Genomic DNA, 26300 nt, shown 5'->3' on the forward strand with positions numbered 1-26300 from the left:
CTATGAGACTAGATATCAATCACAGGAAAAAAACTGTAAAAAATACAGACACATGGAGGCTAAACACTATGCTATTAAATAACCAAGAGATCACTAAAGAAATCAAAGAGGAAATCAAAAGATATCTAGAGACAAATGACAATGAAAACACGGCAACCCAAAACCTATGGGATGAAGCAAATGCATTTCTAAGAGGGAAGTTTATAGCAATACAATCCTACCTCAAGAAACAAGAAAAATCTCAAATAAACAGCTTAACCTTACACCTAAGCAATTAGAGAAAGAAGAAGAACAACAAAAAAACCCCCCCAAAGTTAGCAGAATGAAAGAAATCATAAAGATCAGATCAAAAATAAATGAAAAAGAAATGAAGGACACAATAGCAAATATCAATAAAACTAAAAGCTGGTTCTTTGAAAAGATAGACAAAATTGATAAACCATTAGCCAGACTCATCAAGAAAAAAAGGGAGAAGTCTCAACTCAACGGAATTAGAAATGAAAAAGGAGAAGTAACAACTGACACTGCAGAAATACAAAGGATCATGAGAGATTACTATAAGCAACTATGTGCCAATAAAATGGACAACCTGGAAGAAATGGACAAATTCTTAGAAAAGCACAACCTTCCGAGACTGAACCAGGAAGAAATAGAAATATAAACAGACCCATCACAAGCACTGAAATTGAAACTGTGATTAAAAATCTTCCAAAAAACAAAAGCCCAGGACCAGATGGCTTCACAGGTGAATGCTACCAAACATTTAGAGAAGAGCTAACACCTATCCTTCTCAAACTCTGCCAAAATAGCAGAGGGAGGAATACTCCCAAACTCATTTTACAAGGCCATCATCACCCTGATACCAAAACCAGACAAAGACGTCCCAAAAAAAGAAAACTACAGACCAATATCACTGATGAACCTAGATGCAAAAATCCTCAACAAAAATACTAACAAACAGAATCCAACAGCACATTAAAAGGATCATACACCATGATCAAGTGGGGTTTATCCCAGGAATGCAAGGATTCTTCAATATATGCAAATCAATCAATGTGATACACCATATTAACAAACTGCAGGATAAAAATCATATAATCATCTCAATAGACGCTGAAAAAGCTTTTGACAAAATTCAACACCCATTTATGATAAAAACTCTCCAGAAAGTAGGCATAGAAGGAACTTACCTCAACAAATAAAGGCCATATATGACAAACCCACATCGTCCTCAGTGGTGAAAAACTGAAACCATTTCCTCTAAAATCAGGAACAAGACAAGGATGCCACGCTCACAAATATTACTCAACATAGTTTTGGAAGTTTTAGCCACAGTAATCAGAGAAGAAAAAGAAATAAAAGGAATCCAAATCGGAAAAGAAGAAGTAAAGCTGTCACTGTTTGCAGATGACATGATACTATACATAGAGAATCCTAAAGATGCTACTAGAAAACTGCTAGAGCTAATCAATGAATGTGGTAAAGTAGCAGGATACAAAATTAATGTACAGAAATCTCTTGCATTCCTGTACACCAATGATGAAAAATCTGAAAGAGAAATTAAGGAAACACTCCCATTTACCTCTGCAATGAAAAGAATAAAACACCTAGGAATAAACATAAAGATTGCAGGCAATCGGCGGCGTTTGCGGAGGCTGGCGTTTAGGGTGTCTGTGCTAGTTGCTGCTTTTGGTGCAAAAAATGCCTGGTTTGGCGGCCACAAGCCCTGCCCCATCTGAGTCGCAGGAGAAGAAGCCTCTGCAGCCCTGCTGTGCCTGCCCAGAGACCAAGAAGGTGTGCGATGCGTGATTGAGAAAGGACAAGAGAACTGTGGACACCTAATTGAGGCCCACAAGGAATGCAAAAGTTTTCTGTATGCAGAAAACTATAAGACACTGATGAAAGAAATTAAGGATGATACAAACAGATGGAGAGATATACCATGTTCTTGGATTGGAAGAATCAACATTATGAAAATGACTATACTACCCAAGGCAATCTACAGATTCAACGTGATCCCTATCAAACTACCAATGGCATTTTTCACAGAACTAGAACAAAAAATTCACAATTTGTATGGAAACACAAAAGACCCCAAGTAGCCAAAGCACTCTTGAGAAAGAAAAACGGAGCTAGAGGAATCAGGCTCCCTGACTTCAGTCTATAATACAGAGCAACAGTAACCAAGACAGTATGGTACTGGCCCCAAAACAGAAAATATAGATCAATGGAACAGGATAGAAAGCCCAGAGATAAACCCATGCACATATGGTCACCTTATCTTTGATAAAGGAGGCAAGAATATAAAATGGAGAAAAGAATTCTCTTCAATAAGTGGTGCTGGGAAAACTGGACAGCTACATGTAAAAGAATGAAATTAGCACCCTCCCTAACACCGTATACAAAAATAAACTCAAAATGGATTAAAGACCTAAATGTAAGGCCAGACATTATAAAACTCTTAGAGGAAAACATAGGCAGCAGACTCTTTGACATGAATCACAGCAAGATCCTTTTTGACCCACCTCCTAGAGAAATGGAAATAAAAACAAAAATAAACAAATGGGACCTAATGAAACTTCACAGCTTTTGCACAGCAAAGGAAACCATAAACAAGACAAAAAGACAACCCTCAGAATGGTAGAAAATATTTGCAAATAAAGCAACTGACAAAGGATTGATCACCAAAATATATAAGCAGCTCATGCAGCTCAATATCAAAAATACAAACAACCCAATCCAAAAATGGGCAGAAGACCTAAATAGACATTTCTCCAAAGAAGATATACAGATAGCCAACAAACACATGAAAGGATGCTCAATATCACTAATCATTAGAGAAATGCAAATCAAAACTACAATGAAGTATCACCTCACATCGGTCAGAATGGCCATCATCAAAAATCTATAAGCAATAAATGCTGGAGAGGGTGTGGAGAAAAGGGAACCCTCCTGCACTGTTGGTGGGAATGTAAATTGATACAGCCACTATGGAGAACAGTATGGAAGTTCCTTAAAAAACTAAAAATAGAACTACCATACCATACCATATACCAGCAATCCCACTACTGGGCATGTACCCTGAGAAAACCATAATTCAAAAAGAGACATGTACCACAATGTTCATTGCAGCACTATTTACAATGGCCAGGACATGGAAGCAACCTAATTGTCCATTGACAGATGAATGGATAAAGAAGATGTGGCACATATATACATGGGAATATTACTCATCCATATAAAGAAATGAAATTGCGTTACTTGTAGTGAGATGGAGGGACCTAGAGTCTGTCATAGAGAGTGAAGTAAGTCAGAAAGAGAAAAACAAATACTGTATGCTAACACATATACATGGAATCTAAAAAAAAAAAAAAAAAAAAAAGGTTCTAATGAACCTAGGGGCAGGACAGGAATAAAGACACAGAAGTAGAGAATGGACTTGAGGACACAGTGAGGGGGAAGGGTAAGCTGGGATGAAGTGAGAGAGTAGCATTGACATATATACACTATCAAATGTAAAACAGATAGCTAATAGGAAGCAGCCACGTTGCACAGGGAGATCAACTTGGTGCTTTGTGACCACCTGGAGGGGTGAAACAGGGAGGGTGGGAGGGAGATGCAAGAGGGAGGGGATATGGGGATATACGTATACATATAGCTGATTCACTTTGTTATACAGCAGAGACTAACACAACATTGTGAAGCAATTATACTCCAAAAAAGATGTTAAAAAACACAACAAAACAAAAAAATTAGTAGGCAGTTGGAAAATTAAAATCTGTACTTGGGGTTTACTAATGGTGCTAAAGATAATTTAAAAAATCCCACACATAAGCTGTTTACTATCAAAATGGGATGACACTTGGCCCAGATATCTAGAAATTGTGTTCCCCAGAATACATGCAAGTTCAGTTTTAAAGATGGTCTTGCAATCTCCAGGAACAAACTTAACTTACCGTAAGTTAAAAAATAAATAAATTAATTAAAAAGGTCTCAGAGCCACTCTTAGGGGCAAAATAGACAATCTGTGTAATTAATTATTATTCGTAAGTGTGACTTCAGACCTGCCAACATAGAAATTCACCTAAGCAGATGAACTCCTGTAAGCATTTAGTCCAAAGTTTCCCAGAGTGTTTCATCAGAGCATCCCTAACAGCAGAGGAGTAAATGTACCATCTGAGGAATGGAGCTGGTGGAGAGGGGTCTGCAGCTGGAAGTAGTTTGCTATGGGCACAAGATTTCCTGTCTTACCTTAAAATTCATGCACCATATTTGTGTTTGTTTTAATACAGAAATGTTTCTTTTCTTTCTTTTTTTTTTTTTTTTTTTGTGGTACGCAGGCCTCTCACTGTTGTGGCCTCTCCCGTTGCGTACCACAGGCTCCGGACGCGCAGGCCCAGCGGCCATGGCTCACGGGCCTAGCTGCTCCGCGGCATGTGGGATCCTCCCGGACCAGGGCACGAACCCGTGTTCCCTGCATGAGCAGGCGGACTCTCAACCACTGCGCCACCAGGGAAGCCCCAGAAATGTCTCTTAATACTTAAAAGTTTCCCTTAAATTGCTGAGCCAAAGTCGTTTTGTGTTTCTCCTTTGGCATTGCGAATGTTGGCCCGCTGCTGTGTGTACCTTCAGGGCTTCCTGTATCGCATTAAGAGAAGCTTAGGGTTCGCCTGACTTCTTTGATCATCTTGCCATTTTTCAGCTCCAGAGAAATCACGGGGGTACTTGGACAGAGAGATCCTCACTACTTATTGCCACTCGGGACTCCTATTACTTTTATTAATTCTGGCATATGCTGGTGGACTGAGGTGAATAAAGTGGCAGTGAGTGAGGAGTTAAGGAGTTTTTATAAATACATATGCATTATTATTTTTGACTATCAAGTAAGAAAACCTTAACAGAATAGTTATGCTTCTATATAGTAGCTCCCTATAGGCAGGAATAACTATATTCTAGCAAAGCAAAAGAATACGTTTTCAGAGAACAATTCCAATGATGAAGGCAAAAACTTTGGTTAGAATGGGCCAGGCCCATTTTGTGCAGGTGTGGGAATAGTGCTTTGCCCTCTAGAACTCTTTACAGCATATTTTAGCTCTAGTATTTTTAGGAACTCATAACCCCTCAGGGACTAGAACATTCCACCCAATCCTCTCACACTCTCCGTGGACTATTCCCCTCATGCCAAACTTGCTGCTTACAGAAAAATTACTCTCCAACGTCTAGAATTTATCAGAATTCATTAATAGGAACTAATGCAGTTTTAGATTTCAAGCGTAAAATTTCATTAACATCATGGACTCATAGTGTAAAATGAGTCCATTTTTAAAAAAAGGATCGAGATGTATTTGGCTTACCTGAACCAGTGTTTGTCCTTCAGCTCTTGAATTCCTCACCAGGTGGTTATTAGTTGATCCTATGAATGAATGTTGTGGCCTATTATCTGCCTTACTCAAGTTCTGGCTGTTGTGGAAACTCCCTGCTTCCTGGTATCCACTGTCGGAATAAGAATTCATTTGTGTTGAACTTCTTGAGTTACCCAATGATCCTGAAGGAATGAAACCAGCAGAATATATCTTCATTTTACACTTCTGATGCTCATTTTCAAAATGGAAGTATTAAAAGCAAATCTAATACTTAGAAGATAATACAACAGACCCTCACTTTCATGGAGAGACGTCTGTTCTGGTGAGTAGAGGGTTCCTTGCTCTGGCTCTGTCCTGATGAGATAGTTATTGGGATGGACAGCGTCCGAAGCTCTAGGTTTGTTTACACCAGTATTTGGCACATCTGGAAGCAGATAAGTTTAATCAGCTAAACTCAACGAAAATAATACATAAAAACTTGCTAAAAAAAGGGTTCAGGTATTTGTCAGTAATGTCTTATAATCTTAATACAAGACTATTAACTCAAGACTTCATACAAGTTAATACAAGACTATTTTCACCTTAAACTGCACAGTCATTTTGACTCTTTTCTATATGAAAGTGTTCCATATACTCAGTTTATTAATATATTTTGCTAAATTTCATGAATGTTTCTCATCCTGATTACCAGCCACAAATTAACTTACATACTACATTAAATTAAAATCTGAAAACTGACCTTGTTACCCCTTGGAAAACTCACCTCTCAGGGTGAGTTCCTCCAAGAGGATTAACAGATGGAGTGAGAAGGGTGACTATGTAAAAAAAGATCCTCCATATCTCAAACTGTTGAAATGAAAACTTGCATGATATTCACATTATTGAGCTTGGTGATGAAACCTCTGAAGGTAAGGCTAGCTTTTTATGTCACATTTCATATCATCTAAAATCAAAGGAACTCTGTGCAGAGTTTTCAGAATTGCCAACAATGGAAATTTAAATTTCTTATCCATTTGCTTATTTTATTCTTATAGTCTTTACAAAATGAATATAGACAAATCTAACCTCATTATTGTTTTCTTTACTCAAATCTGTCTCGCCCATTATCTTGTTTTATTTTCAACTGTATCATTTTGCCATCTTGAACTTAAAAAACAAAACAAAACAACTTATCTTCTTCCCGATTCCAACCTCTTTTTTATGCTGTAAATTTAGGTGGTGTAGCTTTTACTGCCTTTTCCCAGTTCTAATCAAATATGTTCTCTTTCCTCTAGGTTCTTCAAAATATATTTGCCCATATTCTGATTATATTCATGACAAGTCTTTCTTTCCTCAAGTTTAACCCTCATGTTGCTAACAAACATTTTTTTCAGGAATGCCACTTCACTCTCACTTTACAGATTTAAATCGAATCGGTATCACATTCTGAGTTTAACACACAATCCTAAGGATTGAAATTAGTCTTTCCTTTCTGACTTTCTTTCTTTAACTATTTATTAAGGCCCTACTATATGCCAGGCTCTAAGCATGCAGCTGAGAAAAGATACAGTGTTTGTGTGTCACCGTGCATGCACATGTTTGTGTTACTGTCGGGGGAAAGGAGCTTAGGAAAAATTTCCTAAAGGAAGTAATATCTAAGCAGTATCCACTTACCACAGGAGGCCAGTTTGCCCTTTCTTTATAGCACTTATCACCATCTCTCTCCACTAGACTATAAGCTCAAAGCAGGCAGGGACTTTTGTCTGCTTTGTTTACTGTTGTATCCTCAGTGCCTAGGATAGGTGCATAGCACTCAGTAGGTGCTCAGTAAATATTTATTGAACAAACAAATTCCCAGTAAGAATAGCAGCTTCTCTTTATTGAGCACTGATTCATGCCTGGCATTGTGCTGTGGGCTTTACTTTATTGTGTTCAATAAGGTTTGTCTACGAAAAGCAAAGTAAAACTTTTAGGCATTGCTGATCAAGCTAGTTTGGAAAGTGAATATAGGGTTTACAGGAGAACTGGGATGCCACAATTCTAAACCTTTAACTTGATGTCAGATTCAAGCCAAGGTTTTGTTTCCTAGCCTCCAGAAAGATTTGCTGACATTCTTAATATAGGTTTTTGATGAACCTGTCTCTAGGTTTATCATTTGACATTACACTTCTAGGTAGCAGAACTCTGTGATAGTTCTGAATTCTTTTTTTGTTTTTTGCGGTACGCGGGCCTCTCACTGTTGTGGCCTCTCCCGTTGCGGAGCACAGGCTCCGGCCGCGCAGGCTCAGCGGCCATGGCCCACGGGCCCAGCCGCTCCGTGGCATGTGGGATCTTCCCGGACCGGGGCACGAACCCATGTCCCCTGCATCGGCAGGCAGACTCTCAACCACTGCGCCACCAGGGAAGCCCTGAATTCTTAAGTTTGGAATTTCAATACAGATTTCAGATTGTATGTGGATTCCCTGGTACACACGGAAACATGATCTAAGTCTGTATCAGGCTGATAACAGTGGAGAGTAATCTGCTTCATTTGTAAGTCTTCTGTCTTTCCACAGTTCTAAACACTCTTACACAGCAATTCTTGAAGGAGTTTTATTAGGGACTAAGTAAAATACATAGTTTGCTAGGTTATAAGAGTTTTACAGGGAATGGAATGCCTCAGAGAAGCTAAACAAGAGAGGACCTGAGATCAGAGCTAGGTAGTAATCCACCTTTATTTCATCCAGGAACGGAACACTGGAAAATCACAAAGGAAATGGCAACAGACTATAGACATGGAAGCACCAATCTGGCAGTTTCAAGCACTGGCATAATGGAAAAGTGTGCCACTTTTAAAAAGAAAAAGACGTTTAGATAGCTCCTAGCTTCAGCTTTAGTACAAGATAAAACCTGGGATACCATTACATCAAAGCTCTTGGCTTGGAAACACTAGGTGGCATGCAGTGTCAGAATCTGAAAAATTATCACCATGGAAACCAAAACCATTAGAGTTCTGTGTATGTCTCTCTCTTTTTAACCATTAGGAGATATTATTTAAATAAGAAAAGAAAAAGAGACACGCTAAAAATCTGTACTTCAGCAATTTTGTCTCTTTATCCAATGGAACATTTTCTCACAAACCAGGTGACAAGCAATTGTGCTCATTTACACTCTTTTCTAAGAGAAGCTATTTAAAATAATCTTGATGGGATCAAGATGGCAGAGTAGGAGGATCCTGAGCTCACTTCCTCCTACGGATACACAAAACTGCAACTACGGATAGAACAACCATGTCTGAGAATGGCCTGAAGACTAGCAGAACAGATTTTCTACAACTGAGGATATAAAGAAAAGTCCACATTGAGATGGGTAGGAGGGGGAGATACACGGTCTAGTCAGAACGCACACACTTAGTGCAGCAACCCACAAACGGGAGAGATATTACAACCATGGAGGACCCCTGAGGAGCGAGGGACCCAAGTCCCACGTCACGCTCCCCACACCAGGGGAGCTGCACAAGGAAGACAAGCCCCCATAACGTCTGGCTTTGAAAACCAGCAAGGCTTAAGTCTGGAAGAGCCAGAGGGCTGTGGGAAACCAAGACTGCCCATAAAGAGCTCACACACAAACTCACCTGTTCCAGGTACCAGGGCAGAAGCAACAGCCTGGAAAGCATCGAGGTCATATGAGAAGGAGATTCACTGACTATTTGGGGGTATGTGCCAGACGGCAGGTATCTGGTGGAACTTCCTTTGGGAATGGAAACACTGTCAGATGCCATTATGTTTCTTTTCACTTTCCTTCCCCCTGGCTGACCTGTTGCTGGCAGCTGCCATTTCTGTTTCTCTTTTCTCAACCTAACTAACACTGTGCACCCTCCCCAGGTGTTCCCGAGGACCAGCCCTGCACAACCCACCTGCCCCAGCGGGCCCCTTTAAAGTGTTTCTCACTCTGCCCCAGCCAGTGGGTAGTCCCAGCCAGCACTGGCACCCCTCCAAAGTGGCTCTCACTCCAGGGAGCTAGCTCAGCATATCAGCATGTCTGCAACAGTTCCGGCTGGCCTTGCAGCCAGTTGAGCTGGGGACCAGCCCCACACATCAGTGTGCCTGCAGCAGTTGAGGAAAAACCTATCAGCTGGCTGGACCAAGGGGGTGAGCCCAGCCTACCAGAGTGCCTGTAGCAATAGTGGTCTAACCACAACAAGAGGGCACACACAGGGGTAGCCCTGGATATCCTGGCTCTTGTGACCAGGAGGAATTGTGATACTGTACCTCACAGGGGACTTTCTATATAAGACCACCTTTTCAGGACCAGGAGAAATAGATGATATGCCTAATGCATAGAAACAAACACAGAGAGTTAGACAAATGAGAAGACAAAGGAACAGCTTCCAAATGAAAAAAACAAGACAGAAACTCAGAAAAAGAACTAAACAAAATGGAGATAAACAATTTACCAGGTAGAGTTCAAAATAATGGTCATAAAGATGCTCACCAAACTAGGATGAAGAATGGATGAACTCAGGGAGAACTTCAAAAAAGAGAGGGAAAATATAAAAAAGAACTAATCAGAATTGAAGAATAAAATAACTGAAGTAAAAAACACACTAGAGGAAATCAACAGCAGATTAGAGGATGCAGAATAACATATCAGTGATATGGAAGACAGGATGGTGAAAATCACTTAGTAAGAAGAGCAAAAAGGAAAAAGAATTTAAAAAATGAGGATAGTTTAAGGGACTACTGCAACAACATCAACTATCTAACATTCACATTACAGGGTCTGTAGAAGGAGAAGAGAGAGAGAAAAGGACAGAAAATCCATCTGAAGAAACAATGGCTGAAACTCCCCTAACCTGGGGAAGAAAACAGATATCCAGGTGCAGGAAGCACCAAGTCCCAAATAAGATGAACTCAAAGAGATACACACCAAGACATAATTAAATGGCAATAGTTAAAGATAAAGAGAGAAAAACAAAAAGTCACATACAAGGGTTAATATGCCATAAGGCAATTGGCTGATTTTTCAGCAGAAACTTTACAGGCCATAAAGGAATGGCATGATATAGTCAAAGTAACGAAAGGAAAAACTTACGACCAAGAATACCCTACCCAGCAAGATTATCATTCAGAATTGAGAGATAAAGAGTTTTCCAAACAAGTAAAAGCTAAAGAAGTTCATCATCGCTAAACTGGTCTTAAAAAAATGTTAAAAGGACTTTTTTAAATGGAAAAGAAAAGGCTATAACTAGAAACAAACAAATGAACAAGATGAAAGAAAAAAATAGCACGGGTAAAGGGAAACATTTAGTAAAAGTAGTGGATCGACCACCTAAAAGGTCAGTATGAAGGTTAAAGGACAAAAGTAGTAAAATCATCTATATCTAAAAGAATGAGTTAAGTGATACACAAAATAAAAATAAAATATGACCTCAAAAACATAAAATGTTCAGGGAGGGGAGTAAAAAAAGTAGTGCTTTTAGAAAGTGCACAAACTTAAGTGACCATCAACTTAAAATAGACTGCTATATTCATAGGCTGTTATATATAAAACTCATGGGAACCACAAACCGAAAACCTGTAACAGATACACAAAAAATAAAGAGAAAGAAATATAAACATTACACTAAAGAAAGCCATCAAATCACAAGGGAAGAGAACAAGAGAAGAAGGAAGGAACATAGAAGAAGTATAAAAACAGCCAGAAAACAATTAACAAAATGGCCATGGGGTTTCCCTGGTGGCGCAGTGGTTGAGAGTCCACCTGCCAATGCAGGGGACACGGGTTCGTGCCCCGGTCCGGGAGGATCCCACATGCCGCGGAGCGGCTGGGCCCCTGAGCCATGGTCCCTGAGCCTGCGCATCTGGAGCCACCGCTCCGCAGCGGGAGAGGCCACAACGGTGAGAGGCCCGCAAACCGCAAAAAAAAAAAAAAAAAGGCCATAAGTATGTTCCTATCAATAATTACTTTTAATGGAAGTAGACAACATGCTCCAGTCAAAAGACATAGGGTGGCGCAGAATGGATTAAAAAAACAAGACCCATATATATGCTGCCTACAAGAGACTCACTTCAGATCCAAACACACAAATGAAGGGATGGAAAAAGATGTTCCATGCAAACAGAAATGAAAAGAAAGCTGGGGTAGCAATACTTCTATCAGGCAAAATAAAATTTAAAATACAGACTGTGACAAGAGACAAAGAAGGGCATTACATAATGATAATGGGATCAATCCAACAAAAGGACATAACTTGTAAACAGCTATGCACCCAACACAGGAGCACCTAAATACATAAAGAGAAATACTGACAGCAATACGATAATAGGGGACTTTAACACCCCACTTACATCAATGGACAGATCAACCAGACAGTCAATAAGGGAACATTGACTTTAAACAACACATCAGTCCAAATAGACTTAATGTATGTGTGTGTATATATATATATATATATACACACACACACACACACACAATACACATTCTTTTCTAAGGCACATGGAACATTCTCCAGGATGGATCACATGTTAGGCCACAAAACAAGTCTCGATAAATTTATGAAGACTGAAATCACATCAAGTGTGTTTTCTGACCATAATAGTATGAAACTAGAAATCAATAACGAGAAGAAAACTGGCAAAACCACAAACACCTGAAGGCTAAACAACATGCAACTAAACAACCAATGGGTCAATGAAGGAATCAAAGAAGAAATAAAAAAATACTTTGAGACAAAGTGGAAACACAATATTTCAAAATCTACGGGACTAAGCAAAATCAGTTTTAAGAGGGAAGTTTATAGTGATACAGGACTACCTCAGGAAACAAGAAAATTCTGAAATAAATAATCTAACCTTACACCTAAAGGAGCTGGAAAAAGAACAAAGCCCAAAGTTAGCAGAAAGAAGGAAGTAATAAAGATTGGAGCAGAAATAACTAAAATAGAGACTAAAAAAACAATAGAAAAGATCAATGAAACTAAAAGCTGGTTCTCTGAAAAGATAAAATTGATAAACCTTTGGCTACACTCATCAAGAAAAACAGAGAGGGGACTCAAATAAATAAAATCAGAAATGAAGCAGGAGAAGTTACAACTGACACCACACAGAGGATTTTAAGAGATTACTTCAAACAATTACACGCCAACAAATCAGATAACCTAGAAGAAATGGATCAATTCCTAGAAACACAAAATCTTTCAAGACTGAATCAGGAAGAAACAGAAAATCTGAGCAGACTGATTGCTAGTAATGAAATTAAATCAGTAATAAAAAAAAACTCCCAACAGACAAAAGCCCAGGCCCAGACTGGTTTCACAGGTGAATTCTACCAAACAAACAAACAAAAGAAAAGTTAAGACCTATCCTTCTCAAACAAATCCAAAAAACCCCATGCTTATATGGTCAATTAATTTACTACAAAGAAGCCAAGAATATGCAATGGGGAAAGGCAGTCACTTCAATAAATGGTGTTAGGAAAACTGGATAACTACATGCAAAAGAATGAAACTGGGTCACTTTTTTTTTTTTTTTTTACAACACATACAAAAATAAAATCAAAATGGATTAAAGACTCAAATGTAAGATCTGAAACCATAAAACCCTAGAACAAGACATAGGCAGTACACTCTTTGACACCAGTCTTAGCAATATTTTTTTGGCTCTGTCTCCCCAGGCAAGGACAACAAAAGCAAAAATAAACAAACGAGACTACCTCAAACTAAACAGCTTTCGTACACCAACAAAACAAAAAGGTACCCCACTGACTGGGAGAAGATATTTGCAAATGATATATACGTTAAGGGGTTAATATTCAAAATACATAAAGAACTCATACAAATTAACATCAAAAAACCCAAAAAACAAGAAATAATTCAATTAAAAAATGGGCAGAGGACTTGAATAGACTTTTTTTTAAAAACATCTTTATTGGGGTATAATTGCTTTACAATGGTGTGTTAGTTTCTGCCTTATAACAAAGTGAATCAGTTATACATATACATATGTCCCCCTATCTCTTCCCTCTTGCGTCTCCCTCCCTCCCACTTGAATAGACATTTTTATAAGGAAGACATACAGATGATCAACAGATACATGAAAAGATGCTCAACATCACTAATCACACGGAAATATAAATCAAAACCACATGCGCTATCACCTCACAGCTGTCAGAATGGTTATTATCAAAAAGACAAAAATCAAGTGTTGGTGATGATGTGGAGAAAAGAAAACCCTTGGGTACTGTTGGTGGGATTGTAAATTGGCGCAGCCATGATGGAAAAGAGTATGGAGGCTCCTCAAAATATTAAAAATAGAGCTACCATATGATCCAGCAATTTCACTTCTGGATATTTATCTGAAGAAAATAAAAGCATTAATTTGAGAAGATATATGCACTCATACGTTCACTACACCATCACTTACAATAGCCAAATACGGAAGCAGCCTAAGTGTCCATCAATGGATGAATGGGTAAAGATGTGGTATTCCCTTGTGTGAATATTACTCGGCCATAAAAAAGAATGAGATTTTGCCATTTGCCACAAAACGGACAGACCTAGAGGGTATCATGCTAAGTGAAGTAAGTCAGACAATGACAAATACCACATGATTTCATTTATATGTGGAAGCTAAAAACCAAAACAGAAACAGACTCATAGACACAGGGAAAGAAATTAGCTCTCAAGGGATGGGTGTGGGGGGATGGTTGGCAAAACTGGTGAAGGGGCTTAAGAGGTACAGACTTCCAGTTATAAAATAAATAAGTCATGGGGACATAATGTGCAGCACAGATGAACCTAGGGGCAGGGCAGGAATAAAGATGCAGATGTAGAGGACGGCCTTGAGGACATGGGGCGGGGGAGGGGTAAGCTGGGACGAAGTGAGAGAGTGGCATGGACATATATACACTGCCAACTGTAAAACAGATAGCTAGTGGGAAGCAGCCCCATAGCACAGGGAGATCAGCTCGGTGCTTTGCGATGACCTAGAGGGGTGGGATAGGGAGGGTGGAGGGAGATGCAAGAGGGAGGGGATATGGGGATACATGTATGCATATGGCTGATTCACTTTGTTGTACAACAGAAACTAACACAGTATTATGAAGCAATTATACTCCAATAAAGATGTAGTAAATAGAAAAAGAGAATATATATAATCAACAATATCCCAATAACTGTACAGTGACAGATAGTTACTAGACTTATTATGATCAATTTGTAATGTATATAAATGTCAAATCACAATGTTGTACACCCAAAACTAATATTGTATATCAACTATGCTTTAATTAAAAAATAAATAAATAATCTTACACAGATCAAGTACAAATTATAAGACACATTATTCCATACCGGTCACCCTAACAGTAAAACTTAACAGAATTAGAATCTCAATGCAAACACAAATGAAATCAACAAAATTACCCCCAAGTAATATGATCATCTGCCCTCTAAATGTTAGTATCTGTTTCTTATACTTTTATTTTTTATTTATTTACTTTTTGGCTGTGCCGTGTGGCCTGCAGTATCTCCGTTCCCTGAACCCATGCCCCTGCAGTGGAAGCACAGAGTCTTAACCACTGGACCATCAGGGAAGCCTATGTTTCTTATAGTTTTAAATGCAATGCCTCAGAAAACAGAATATAGAAAAGGACACAGAGATGTTAACTAGAACACTAAAATATTAAATCCCCATGTACCCCAAATCTAATTTGAAGACCTAAGTAACTGGGTTTAGAGTACAGGGTACCTATTTTGTGCTTTATATTTCAGTAAATATAAAAGTTACAGTTTTACAAAGTTGGTTAAAGAGGTTTATTTAATATGAACTGTAAAACAACCAAATTCTATACTGTGAATAAGGTCTTCAGTCATTTTTCTACTTCTATAGTAGAGTCCAATGATAATGTATACCTACAAAGACAAAAAGATACTGAAATCTCTTCTGAATCACTAAAAGGAAATTAAATTGTTTTCAAGATAGGTTTTGTTATTATTTACTGTTTCTTTGAAAACTTGTAATTCACAAATCGTATACACCCACATAAATGTATGTACGTACAGCTACTATACCTCAGATATACAAACGGGTCATCTCCTAATTACTGAATAAAGTAAACCTTATTGTAGTATGGTGTGTCACAATTACTAATTATGCATTATTTATGCAATCTTTCAAATAAATGTCTTTTAAAAACATCTGCTTTGTGGAATGGAAGCAGATACTAGTCAAATTTACCAGAGAAACCCACAGAGACTTACAGGATGGGGTTCATCGTTTTATGATCAATGCTGTAAACTACAATTAAACAGTTGGTATGCTGTTTAGCACAATCAGAACATGAAATTGAGAGATTTTTAAGAGTAAAAATGGCAAACAGAATATGAATGCTACTTCTTTAATCTGTGTACTGAAGAACATGTGTTACCTTTTTGAAAAAATCACAAACATGTTTTCTGGGACACCAGAAATATACTATGGGAGATTTTCAAACATCAAATTAGCATCTTCCAAGAAAATGAATGTCTACAAATATAGAACTTGAATAAGCTTCAAGGTGGAATGAAATAATCTCCATCTGTGATTAAGACGGGGAGATTTGTGGAAGCATGGTCCTTCTTGTCTGCTACATTTCATCTGAGTGCCTGAATATTACCCAAAAAAGGGCAATTAATTAGAAAAATTAGAAGGCTGCAGCTAAGAAAAGTAAGGGACAATAATGTTGTAGGGCTATGAAAATCTGTTACATTACCCATCCCATTAAGCTCACAGTAAAAGATGAAATACAAAGTGAATTATTTTATCTTTTCTGTGATGTACCTCCCAAATACATACCAAGTACACATAAAAATATGCTCAGTGAAAGGTCTAAGGCTTGTTTAAAGAACTTGAAATTCTTAAAATGACTCCGCTTTGTTAATCTGTGTGTCTGTTTATGTTATGTGAAATGACAGAGGTCTACACTGTGTGTGAAATCCCCACTGAAACAGGAACCTAGGGATCAGTGAGGAGATTTTTAGTATGTATAACCCTGTAACTAGTCTTTCACAAACCAGCAGGCTGCAACCTTATGCTAGATTCTCCTTGTCCTGAGTTGCTATAGCGTTTAGGGGTTTGCCCTTACATAAAAGGCAGTGTAGTGTGGGTTTTGGCAGGGACCTTGGGATGGTAATAGCACACAATGTTAAGGCAGATGATACTTTCTTTGACAGTTAAGGGAAATGGGTATGTCACATTTCTTCCAACTCTGGCCTATGAGTTGAAGTCAGGCTATCACACTCAGGTGCAACACTGTGAAAAATATGAGAATTTAGTCTTACAGGGACTCAACTTCCTGTTTGGCCCTGGGACTCTCACTTCCCGTAGCACCGTAGGCTCAGAAGGGAGTCTACTTTCCACAGAGCTGCTGCAGAAATATTCCAGTGCCTTCAATGGCTAAGAAGTAAAGCTCTCAGCCAAATTCTGGAAGCGGACCTGGAAAATGGTCCCCAAGACTTGTCCTCTTCAGTAGCTTCTCTGATGTACAAGACTCATTTCAACAGCAGGTAACTTTATTATTGGAGGCAATGAGAACGTTGGGAAATCCTGTTTCAGAGTGAAAATGTAAATAGGGTGATGGAAGCATGAAGCATAAGAACAATTCTTTAAACCACATAAGATAGAGATGGATATTGACTGATATCTTAAGAATATTACAGATACTTGGAGTTTGTTGACCCAACTACAAACTACTACATACATATGATATTCTTTCAAAGTTGGGTTTTAATGGAAGTAAAGACTTAGAAGAACGAGCAGAAGACCATGTTTCTTGAAGCTATTTCTAGTCTGGTTCTCTTGATATATCTAGATTTTTGGATCTTATGCATGCTTATACTATCTCTTAAATATTAATAAGACAATGGCCCTAAAATTTTTACTCATACGGAAAACACTGTGTGAAAAGCCTTGGAAAATAAAAACCATTATTAATGAAGTACCTTCTAGTTCACTTTAAACCTTGCTCTAAACATCAACTAGTCTGCCTTAAAATCCACTGTAGAACCTCATCTACCCGAATTGAATTTCATAGTTTAAACAAACTTCGTATCTGTATAAACTGGTATAAAGTACTCTGGATTTCTACAATGACAAATCTGAAAAATATTTTAGGTTTGTATGCCACCAGAGAGCTCTCCTGTTCAAAAACATTTTAAAATTCCTGAATTCTCTTCAGGGATTCAAAATGATTAAAACTAATTTTTAGGGGAAAAAATAGGAATTTCCACAAGTAGACATATTAAGATGAGTGTTTATTAAGTATTTTTAGTCTGGGTACTAACTAAAATACAGTTATTAAACTTACCATAAAAAATTCATAGTCTATTATCCCTATAAAAGGAAAACTATAAAAACAAGAAGTTTAGAAATACAAAGATGAAAAGAAATGGATCACATCTGCAAAGTGTCCGAGTTTAACAGGTAGTGCTCATAAAAGGCCAGAGGGCTCTCACTTCCTAACGAGTAAAGCTGAACAAAGAATAAGGGACTTGCTGTGATGTAAAAAAGTGTAGTCTATGGAAAGTAAGTGCTCAAAAACCAGTCAAATATTTTTCCAAAGACAAATTTTGTTCCTTTTGGGGAAAAGATGTTACCAAATATATAAATGAAAATATCTGATAGTGGGAGATACATTTCTTCTGTTAAAAAAAAAAAAAAGAAACCAAAAAAAACCTTCTCTAAAAAATTCCATACATATTCACCTTTAAAAGAAATGAATGGGTCTTGTGAAACCAGGTTTTTCTGTACTTTTCTACTGGATTATCTATTTTGGTAAAGATTATCAAGATAAAGCTAAATGTAGGCTAACTTTGGCATAAAAATGAAATGTGGAGTTATAGATGGTGGCCTTTTTAACGTTTCCCAAGGTAACAATTGTAAGCTAAGGAAGTGGGGCTCTGTGTTGAGGAGGTGGTAATGGAAAAACAGGAGATTTTGGACTTTACAATTTCTATTTTATTTTAGCTAGTTAATAGATTATTTCTTCACATATCAATAAAAACATGAGAAAATTTAAATATTTATTTGACATGTTTGAATTAAACATAAAATGTTAAAGGCTAAAGCTGGATATTTGATTTTTACATGAAGTACTAACAATATTTAAGCTTCTGGGGGATGTGTTCATACGTCATGAATAACTGGCTCAGGAACATAAAGATACACGTTGGCTAAAGCTAAATGCTAATATTCTTATTTGCTGGCACAAACACCCAAGCAAAAACAGAGTGATAAATGTGGAGTTCTAAGCTGATGCCCGGCACGCTACAGGCGATTTTGCTTAGTAAGAATTGTAACAAAATCCCATCTATGTGGAAACTCAAATTAAGTACCACCCACTGGCTGGGGAGCACATGTCACTGTCTCATAGTTGGTTTCATTTCTGTTAGGACCAGCCTTCAGAGTATGGGCAACAGCTTACTGGCTTTAACACGTCACTCTGATGTACGATTTAAATCCCACTATTTTGAACCCTTTATTTAAACAACTTGTATTTAAATTTTTTAAAATTAAACTTTTCAAACATATATAAAAACAGAGAAAAGTATAATTAACAACCCCCCAGATTTCATAATTACATTATACCACACTTTTATGATCTATTTATCTTTTTCTTTTCTTCTGTTAGAGAATTTTAAAACAGACCTCTCATATCAGATGATCAGAACTCTAAATACTTCCATTTGTAGCTCTATAAAATAAGGACTTCACAAGACTACAATTATTCCATAATGCCATATAATGAGTTCATATTCAGAATTTTCCTGATGTTTCAGAAATGTCTTTCTTCAGTGCCTTGTACTAGTCAGGCTGAAATAAGGTTCACTGATAGCGTTTTTGATTGTTACTTAAGTTCTTTCGATCTAGAAAGGATTTCCCATTCCTTCATTTTCATTTTCTTGGCTCACTGCTGGAACCATAGCAATAAACTCATAGGATGCGCCACATTCTAAATGTTTGATGGCTTTCTCGCGGTGGCATTTACACATCCTCAAACCTCAATTTTTCCTGTAAGCAGAAATTTAGAGCTAAAAGCTTTCAGGTCAAACTTTTGTGGTTAGAACACTTCATGAACAGTGCTGTGTACTTCACATGACGTCACATCAGAACTTTTACATTTGCTCAGATAAAGCAGCCAATTCAAGTGGTGGCAGCCTGATCTTTGTGTTTTCAAGTTCACCGTCTTCCTTTCTACTAATGCAAGGATTCTCAACCTTGGTTGCACACTGCACAACTTGGTTGTCTGGCGTGGAAGTGGAGGGCATAGAATTTAGAAACTACTGCCGAGTCCCATGCCCAGAGATTCCAATTCAATCAGCCCAAGTTGTGGTATGAGTATCAGGATTTTTAAAAACTCCCAAGGTGATTCCAATGTGCAGCTAGGATTGAGAATATAGAGGTTTTTGCATACACTGACAATCTTTGCTTGAACGAGTGATTTCATTAGGGGCTGTAAATTGGTGATTTTTCTAATTTTATTGTTCTTTCTACATTTATCAGCAGGAATTCTTTGGCATATTTAAGAAATCTTTAGATATTCAGTAATGACTAGGGTTATTTGGTGATCCTGAAATAAAATCTGTATAGGACAAGCGGGAAAAAATTTTAATTCTTCTCTTTAATTACTAGTAACTAAGTTGATTTAATTATGAGTAAGGCAGTGGTTCTCAAACTGCAGAGTGGAATCAACTGGGGAGATTTAAAGACTATTGATTTCTGGTTTGGGCCCCAGACTTTTGGATTTAATTGTGTATCAGGAGGGCCGGGAATAATATTTTAACAGCTCCACAGGCAATTTTAACGTGCAGCAAAGTTTGGGCACCTCTGGAGTGAGGTGTTGGTTCCCAAATCACCTCTAATAGTGATAGTAGTTTTTGCTTGTTTTGGTAATCGTTTTTGCATTTTTGTTGACAGAAAAATGTATCTGATCATTTTGAGACAGATACGAAAAGAGAAGAAACCAAAGCTGATAGGTATCATGACAAATTTATTAAATTCCAAGATCAGGCTTATCTCCAATTTCCATAAGAATGAATCAAATAATAGAATGGTCAGTGGTATGCTGAAGTTTCCATGCAATGTTCTGATTTAATGAATATTTAATAATTATTTCTGTAAATGATTTTACTCTATTTAATATGTAGATAGAGCTAATGACACAGGGAAATTTGAAGCCATTTTTTTAAACACTCATGAGGATTTACACTTTGTATGTTACTACCCTCTGGTAGCATGGGAAGCATGATAGGCATGACACTTGGTATAGGTAGGAATATATGTTTGTGGGGACCTATTTGGACCCTGAGAGATTATTCTAAACTAAAGATATTTGAGATTCAGCAGATGCAGAAGGAAGCCTTTTTGGAGCTTCCCTTATTTCACTAAAAGCAGAAAAGTCCTGGGAGTGAGGCTGCCATGGATCCCTTCTGGGGGAGTTGTATGGAATGAAAAAAAAAAAAAAGCGGAGAGACCACTTGCACCGGTGTAAACAAACATCATCACAAACTGTCTTATCTCCTGTTTGTTCCCCTAGAAATCCACTTGTTCTTCCCATAGAAGCCTCTTCTGCCTAAGTTAGGTAGTGTTTAGGTATATAAGTTAGGTATATAAGCCTAAGTTAGGTATATAAGTTAGGTATATAAGCCCCCAACCCTAGTCATTTAGGGAGCTACTTCTTTTTTTTTTAATTTTTAAAATATTTATTTATTTGGCTGCATCGGGTCTTAGTTGCAGCATGCTGATCTTTGTTGAGACACGTGGGATCTTTCGTTGCGGCGTGTGGGCTCTTCATTGCTGCGTGTGGGCTCCTCTCTCGTTGTGGCATGAAGATTTTCTCACTCTAGTTGTGGCACAGGTTCCAGAGCGTGTGGGCTCTGTAGTTTGCGGCACGCAGGCTCCTAGTTGAGGTGTGCGAGCTCAGTAGTTGTGGCACGTGGGCTTAGTTGCCTCACGGCATGTATGATCTTAGTTCCCTGACCAGGGATTGAACCCGTGTCCCTCGCATTGGAAGGCGAGTTCTTTACCACTGGACCACCAGGGAAGTCCCTAGGGAGGTATTTCTTTTGTGAGCTCTCATATGCATATGAATACTCAGGGTTTTTGAAAAATTATTATTAATCTGTCTACCGTCAGTTAAATTCACAGGCCCCCAGTTACTTAACCTAAGAGGGTAGAGGAAAAATCTCCCCCCGCCACATAGTGCTAAGCATTTTCAGTGGGCAATTGGACACTATTTGCCAAAATAAAAATGTATACATCCTTGCCCAGGCAGTTCCCCTTAAAAATGTAATCAACAGGGACACTCAGATGTGCAGTGAAAAATTTTACCACTGCTTGTCAAAGGGCAAAGTTGGAAAAAACAAAATATTCACTAATAAGGGACTGGTTACATAAATTTTCTAAACAATAGATAGCCATTAAAAAGGAGGCAGATCTTTATAAATTGACACAGAAACACATGCATAGTTTTACTATGTTGTTAAGGAAAAAAACACTTAAGTCATAGAACAATGTATAACATATCCTCATTGTATTAAAAACAAAACAAAACAAATGCAAATGTGTGGATATTTACACACACACCCCTCAGATTTTCTGTGTGTGTGTGTGTGTGTGTGTGTGTGTTTGTGTGTGTAGGTATGTGGGGCAATGGCCATGGTATGGGTAGACGTGGCAATGAAGGAAATTTTTACCTTTTACTCCAAATTCTTCTAGACAATTTATTTTAAATAAGAAGCATGCCAAAATAAACAAACAAATAGACAAAAACACACACACACAAAAGCATAACTTACTTTTGTAACAAAACATGAAAAAGTGGTGATTAGGAAGCTACAGCACTGCAATTGTGGTAGGAAGACCATAATGACTGTGTTACTAAAAAAGGTCTGAAAAAATAGGGGAGGAAAATCTTGGGACTCCAAGGCCAATATTAACAGAAATTCATATTCCTCTTGGTATTTGGAAGAGAAGCAGAAATAAAATTTTGTCATTTATACAATTTATAGTCATAATAAATCATAACACTCAAAATCTGCAGTAAAATAATAGTCCTTTATCCATGATTGCTAATTTAATATTCTATTTATGAATATGCATGATATAACTTCCTACTGTGGGGACAGACAGCGCACTCCAGCCCTGGAGGCTGCTCCTTGTCCTAATGTGCAGGGAAGAGGAGGGGAGGGGTAGATTCCCAGGCTGATGCCGCTCCCCTCCCCTCATTTTACACACAAGTACTAAAACTGGCAACTGCCTAGATTCTAGTAATTTTCCCCCTGAAACAGAAAAACTGTGAAATTGTGATTTGTGACAAAATTCACAAGTTTACAGGATGTGGCTGGAGGATTTAAGTAACAACCCCATGATCACTTTGACAAAAGGACTCAATTTATGGCTTCAACAGCTTCTTTCTGGTAGGTAGGGCACAGGGTGCTTGGTTATCTTTATGACTGAACTGGTGTGCTTTTTCTTAAAAGAGAGGTAAGTCCAAGGTTTTTTTCTTTAAAAGATATCCTCCATAATATAATATTTTCCATCATGAAGAAGTATAATTACTTGTGCATAAATTTGCCTTCTCACTTTCTTCGGGTCTTTACCTATTATTCTAATATATATTTTCTGTGATTCTGGAGTTTATTTTTCTATTTTATTATATGGGTTCTTAAAAGTTACCTCAAATTTTGGTGGAACGTAAGAGACTGTACAAATACATACATTGGTAAGAGATATGAAGACGTGAATAGTGGAAAAATGGCACACTAACAAAAGAGGAAACAGGAACCCTAAGACAACATTCCCTCTTCACTCTTTTTCAGCAGAGTATACATAAACACACCCACCAAATCCAAGGTCATAAGAAATGCAAGGCTAAGGAAAAAGCAAAGCCACAACAGAAAATAATAAACTCTCCTCTTCATAAAAGACAAGAGGAGGTCCATTTATGTTTTTAGAGAGCAGACATGTAATGCTGGTAAGCTAGAAAATACAGAATAATGGAAGAGACACGCCAACAGAAAGGCAAGATAACAATAAAGCACATATGCTTAAAACAACTTTATTATGTCCAGGGGAGCTTCTCCTTAAGATTCCTTCCCAATCAGCCTAGGAAAATAAAAATGTTTTGTAGAATGGATGATTCTTCCCCACACTTTGGGAGGTTATCTCTTTGAGTGTCCAAGGCCTTGGCTTTCTGCTTTGCAACAGCCTGCGATCCTTGGTACAAGTTAAAAATCAAAAATCAACCAACCAGGGCTTCCCTGGTGGTGCAGTGATTGAGAATCTGCCTGCCAATGCAGGGGACACGGGATCGAGCCCTAGTCTGGGAAGATCCCACATGCCGTGGAGCAACTGGGCCCGTGAGCCACAACTACTGAGCCTGCGCGTCTGGAGCCTGTGCTCTGCAACAAGAGAGGCCGCGATAGTGAGAGGCCCGCGCACCGCGATGAAGAGTGGCCCCCACTCGCCGCAACTGGAGAAAGCCCTCGCACAGAAACGAAGACCGAACGCAGCCAAAAATAAATACATAAATAAATAAAAATATATTAAAAAAAATCAACCAACCAACCAATCAACCAACCAGAAAACACAAGTAAGCTGATTCTCCTGAACTGAACCATATAAATGGAAATCTTTTCTGCCTAGGGCATCTTGAGCTTTTCCTTAGAAAATGACTCTGCAGTAAGTTAGCTATTTAAAAACAAATTCAGCAGTTGGTCTCAATTTCTGGCATTTCAATGGAATATTGCTGAAAACTCCTGAGTAGCCAGGGATCACTCCCAGGTAGTGATCAAACTATTGCCTTGCTAACAATTCACCTTATGGCTGAAAAGCTTTTCAAGCCAAATTTGTAGTAAACCACACACATAAAAGGTAGAGAAACTGTCTTCAAGTAAGTGTTCAAAATATTAAAGAAAAATGAGGAACAATAACTGACCTTCAATCCTAAATCCTTTCAAATAATCCTTTCTTACTTAGGAAACTAAGATAATTGAATAAAGATGTTTCTTTTGTCAAGACCTATCCAAAGACAAAATAGACCAAAGACCCTTTAAGTATTTTCTTATATTTAAGCCACCCCTACCTCATTCTGGGTGGGACTGCCAAATTCTAAAAATAAGATTATTTTCATATTACATTCAGGGTCTCTGCATGCAGACTGGTAAAGAGAAAATAACAGTTAAACTTTACAGGAAAAGTAGCAGCAAAACTGTCATTTCATCCTGTTCACTTACAATCAAACTTCTAAAGGGCATCTATAACTGCTCAGAAAAAGGAATATGAAATATTCCTATTATTTCATAGGAATATGAAATATGAATTTCAATTTTCTACCCTTATCATTAGAGCTTATTGCCATGGTTACAATTTAAATACCTTAAGTATGGTTGAAAAGTAGGCAAATTTAAGAAAACACACAAGAAACGTTAATGTAATTAAAATAATAGAGAGTAGAATAAATATCAGTTGTGTTGGCTGTGTTTGAAAGTTAATATACTTCCCCCTCCCTGCAAAAGGAAAAAGGGTAAGTAAAACTCCCAGGTTGGAATATGAGTTTGGGCAGCAGTATACTCTGACCAAAGTAAGGGATGAAGTATAGTTATCAGGTGTGAACTATGAATGTCACTGTGGTGAGGAGAGTTGAATTACTACAGCTGTATTTCCCTAACACTAAAGTATTTGGGGAGCCATCTGGCATATATTAAAAATATATGAATATATAATACTTATATATTAAATGAAATATATATATTTTATTTATAATATTTTATTTATCTATCTATATTTTATGCATTAGTAAATCATGAAGATGGTGGTCAAATGACTGAAGCTGAGTAAATGCACTGGAGGGGAGGAGAGGCAGAAAGGATGCCAAGGGCCCAGATGTTCATTCTCCATCGTGCGTCTTCACAAGCGCATTCTCTCCATATGTAAATCCATGCAATTACACACCGTGCCCGCCTGGCTTTTGGCAGTTAAAAAATCCACAACTGCCCCCTCCACCTCAGTTCAGTCAGGATGTTTCTCCAGCTCTACTTCTGGCAGCACTGCTGGCATGGCTGTATCTCCTTCATGGTTCCAGCTAATGCTGGAAAACTCGCCGGGTCCCACCTCCCACCACTGCTCCAGTTTGGTGGCAAAGCTACCCAGCCCCTTGTCCCTGCAGTCTTAGACATGGCAGCAGCTTCCAGAAAGGACCACTCCTTTGGGTGGTTGGGCCCTGACTGACACAGCTATTCTCCTTGGGCTACAAAGAACTCTCACCTATCAAACACTAGTCCTCCAAGAGAAAAGGGCAACGGCGGGATATCGAAACATTTTGTAGATAGAGATATAAATGATGACACTCATGAGGGAGTATGAGAGGACTGGCCTCATATAGCTAAAGGGAGGGAGAATGAATGCAATCTTTTTAAGAAGGCAACTTGGTAATACATTTAAAGAGCCTTAAAAATGTTCATATAGTTTGAATAGTTTTCTTCCTAAAAATCTAGCCTAAGGTAAATCAATGCTGCAGATATAATTTTATACATAAGGATGTTTACCATAATGTTATTTATTACAATGAAAAGTTAGAAACAACTTAAATGTCCAAAAATAGAGCTATGGGTAAACATGGTATACACTTGTAGTTTTCCTTTACAGAATCCACCCCCGTCGCCCCCAATTTTAAGTATATAGAGTTATATACCTCCACTAGACTTGAAACACTTAAGAGGGCAAGGATGTTTGTTTTAAACATTGACAACTACATGCTAGTCAACTAGACTCTCAAGAAATATTTTTGGAGTAAATTAATGATGCAGTATTAAACATGAACTTACAGGAGAATTTTACATTAAATGGTACGTGTTTGCCATAACCAAGTAGCAAATGCACTGTGTATTTTTCTTTAAACTGAATTTTTCAACTCTCTTTTTAACAGCTCATAGCACTG

The 26300-nt window shown here is 38.0% G+C and overlaps 1 protein-coding gene across 19 annotated transcripts in view; it reads right to left on the reverse strand.

Annotated features, from left to right (window-relative positions):
- PKP4 (plakophilin 4) overlaps positions 1-26300 on the reverse strand; it is a 252134-nt gene that overhangs the window by 59114 nt on the left and 166720 nt on the right. For 16 of the 19 annotated variants that reach the window (XM_067741841.1, XM_067741839.1, XM_067741836.1 and 13 more), the window contains 2 exons: positions 5656-5787; positions 5355-5545 (listed from right to left, as the gene is read on the reverse strand). In XM_067741841.1, the coding sequence (XP_067597942.1) occupies positions 5355-5545; positions 5656-5787 (323 nt within the window). The remainder of the gene's footprint in view (positions 1-5354; positions 5546-5655; positions 5788-26300) is intronic. The other 3 variants (XM_067741842.1, XM_067741838.1, XM_067741840.1) reach the window with 1 other exon arrangement.

This window comes from Pseudorca crassidens, chromosome 6, assembly GCF_039906515.1.
Source record: "Pseudorca crassidens isolate mPseCra1 chromosome 6, mPseCra1.hap1, whole genome shotgun sequence".
NCBI classification, from domain to species: Eukaryota; Metazoa; Chordata; class Mammalia; order Artiodactyla; family Delphinidae; genus Pseudorca; species Pseudorca crassidens.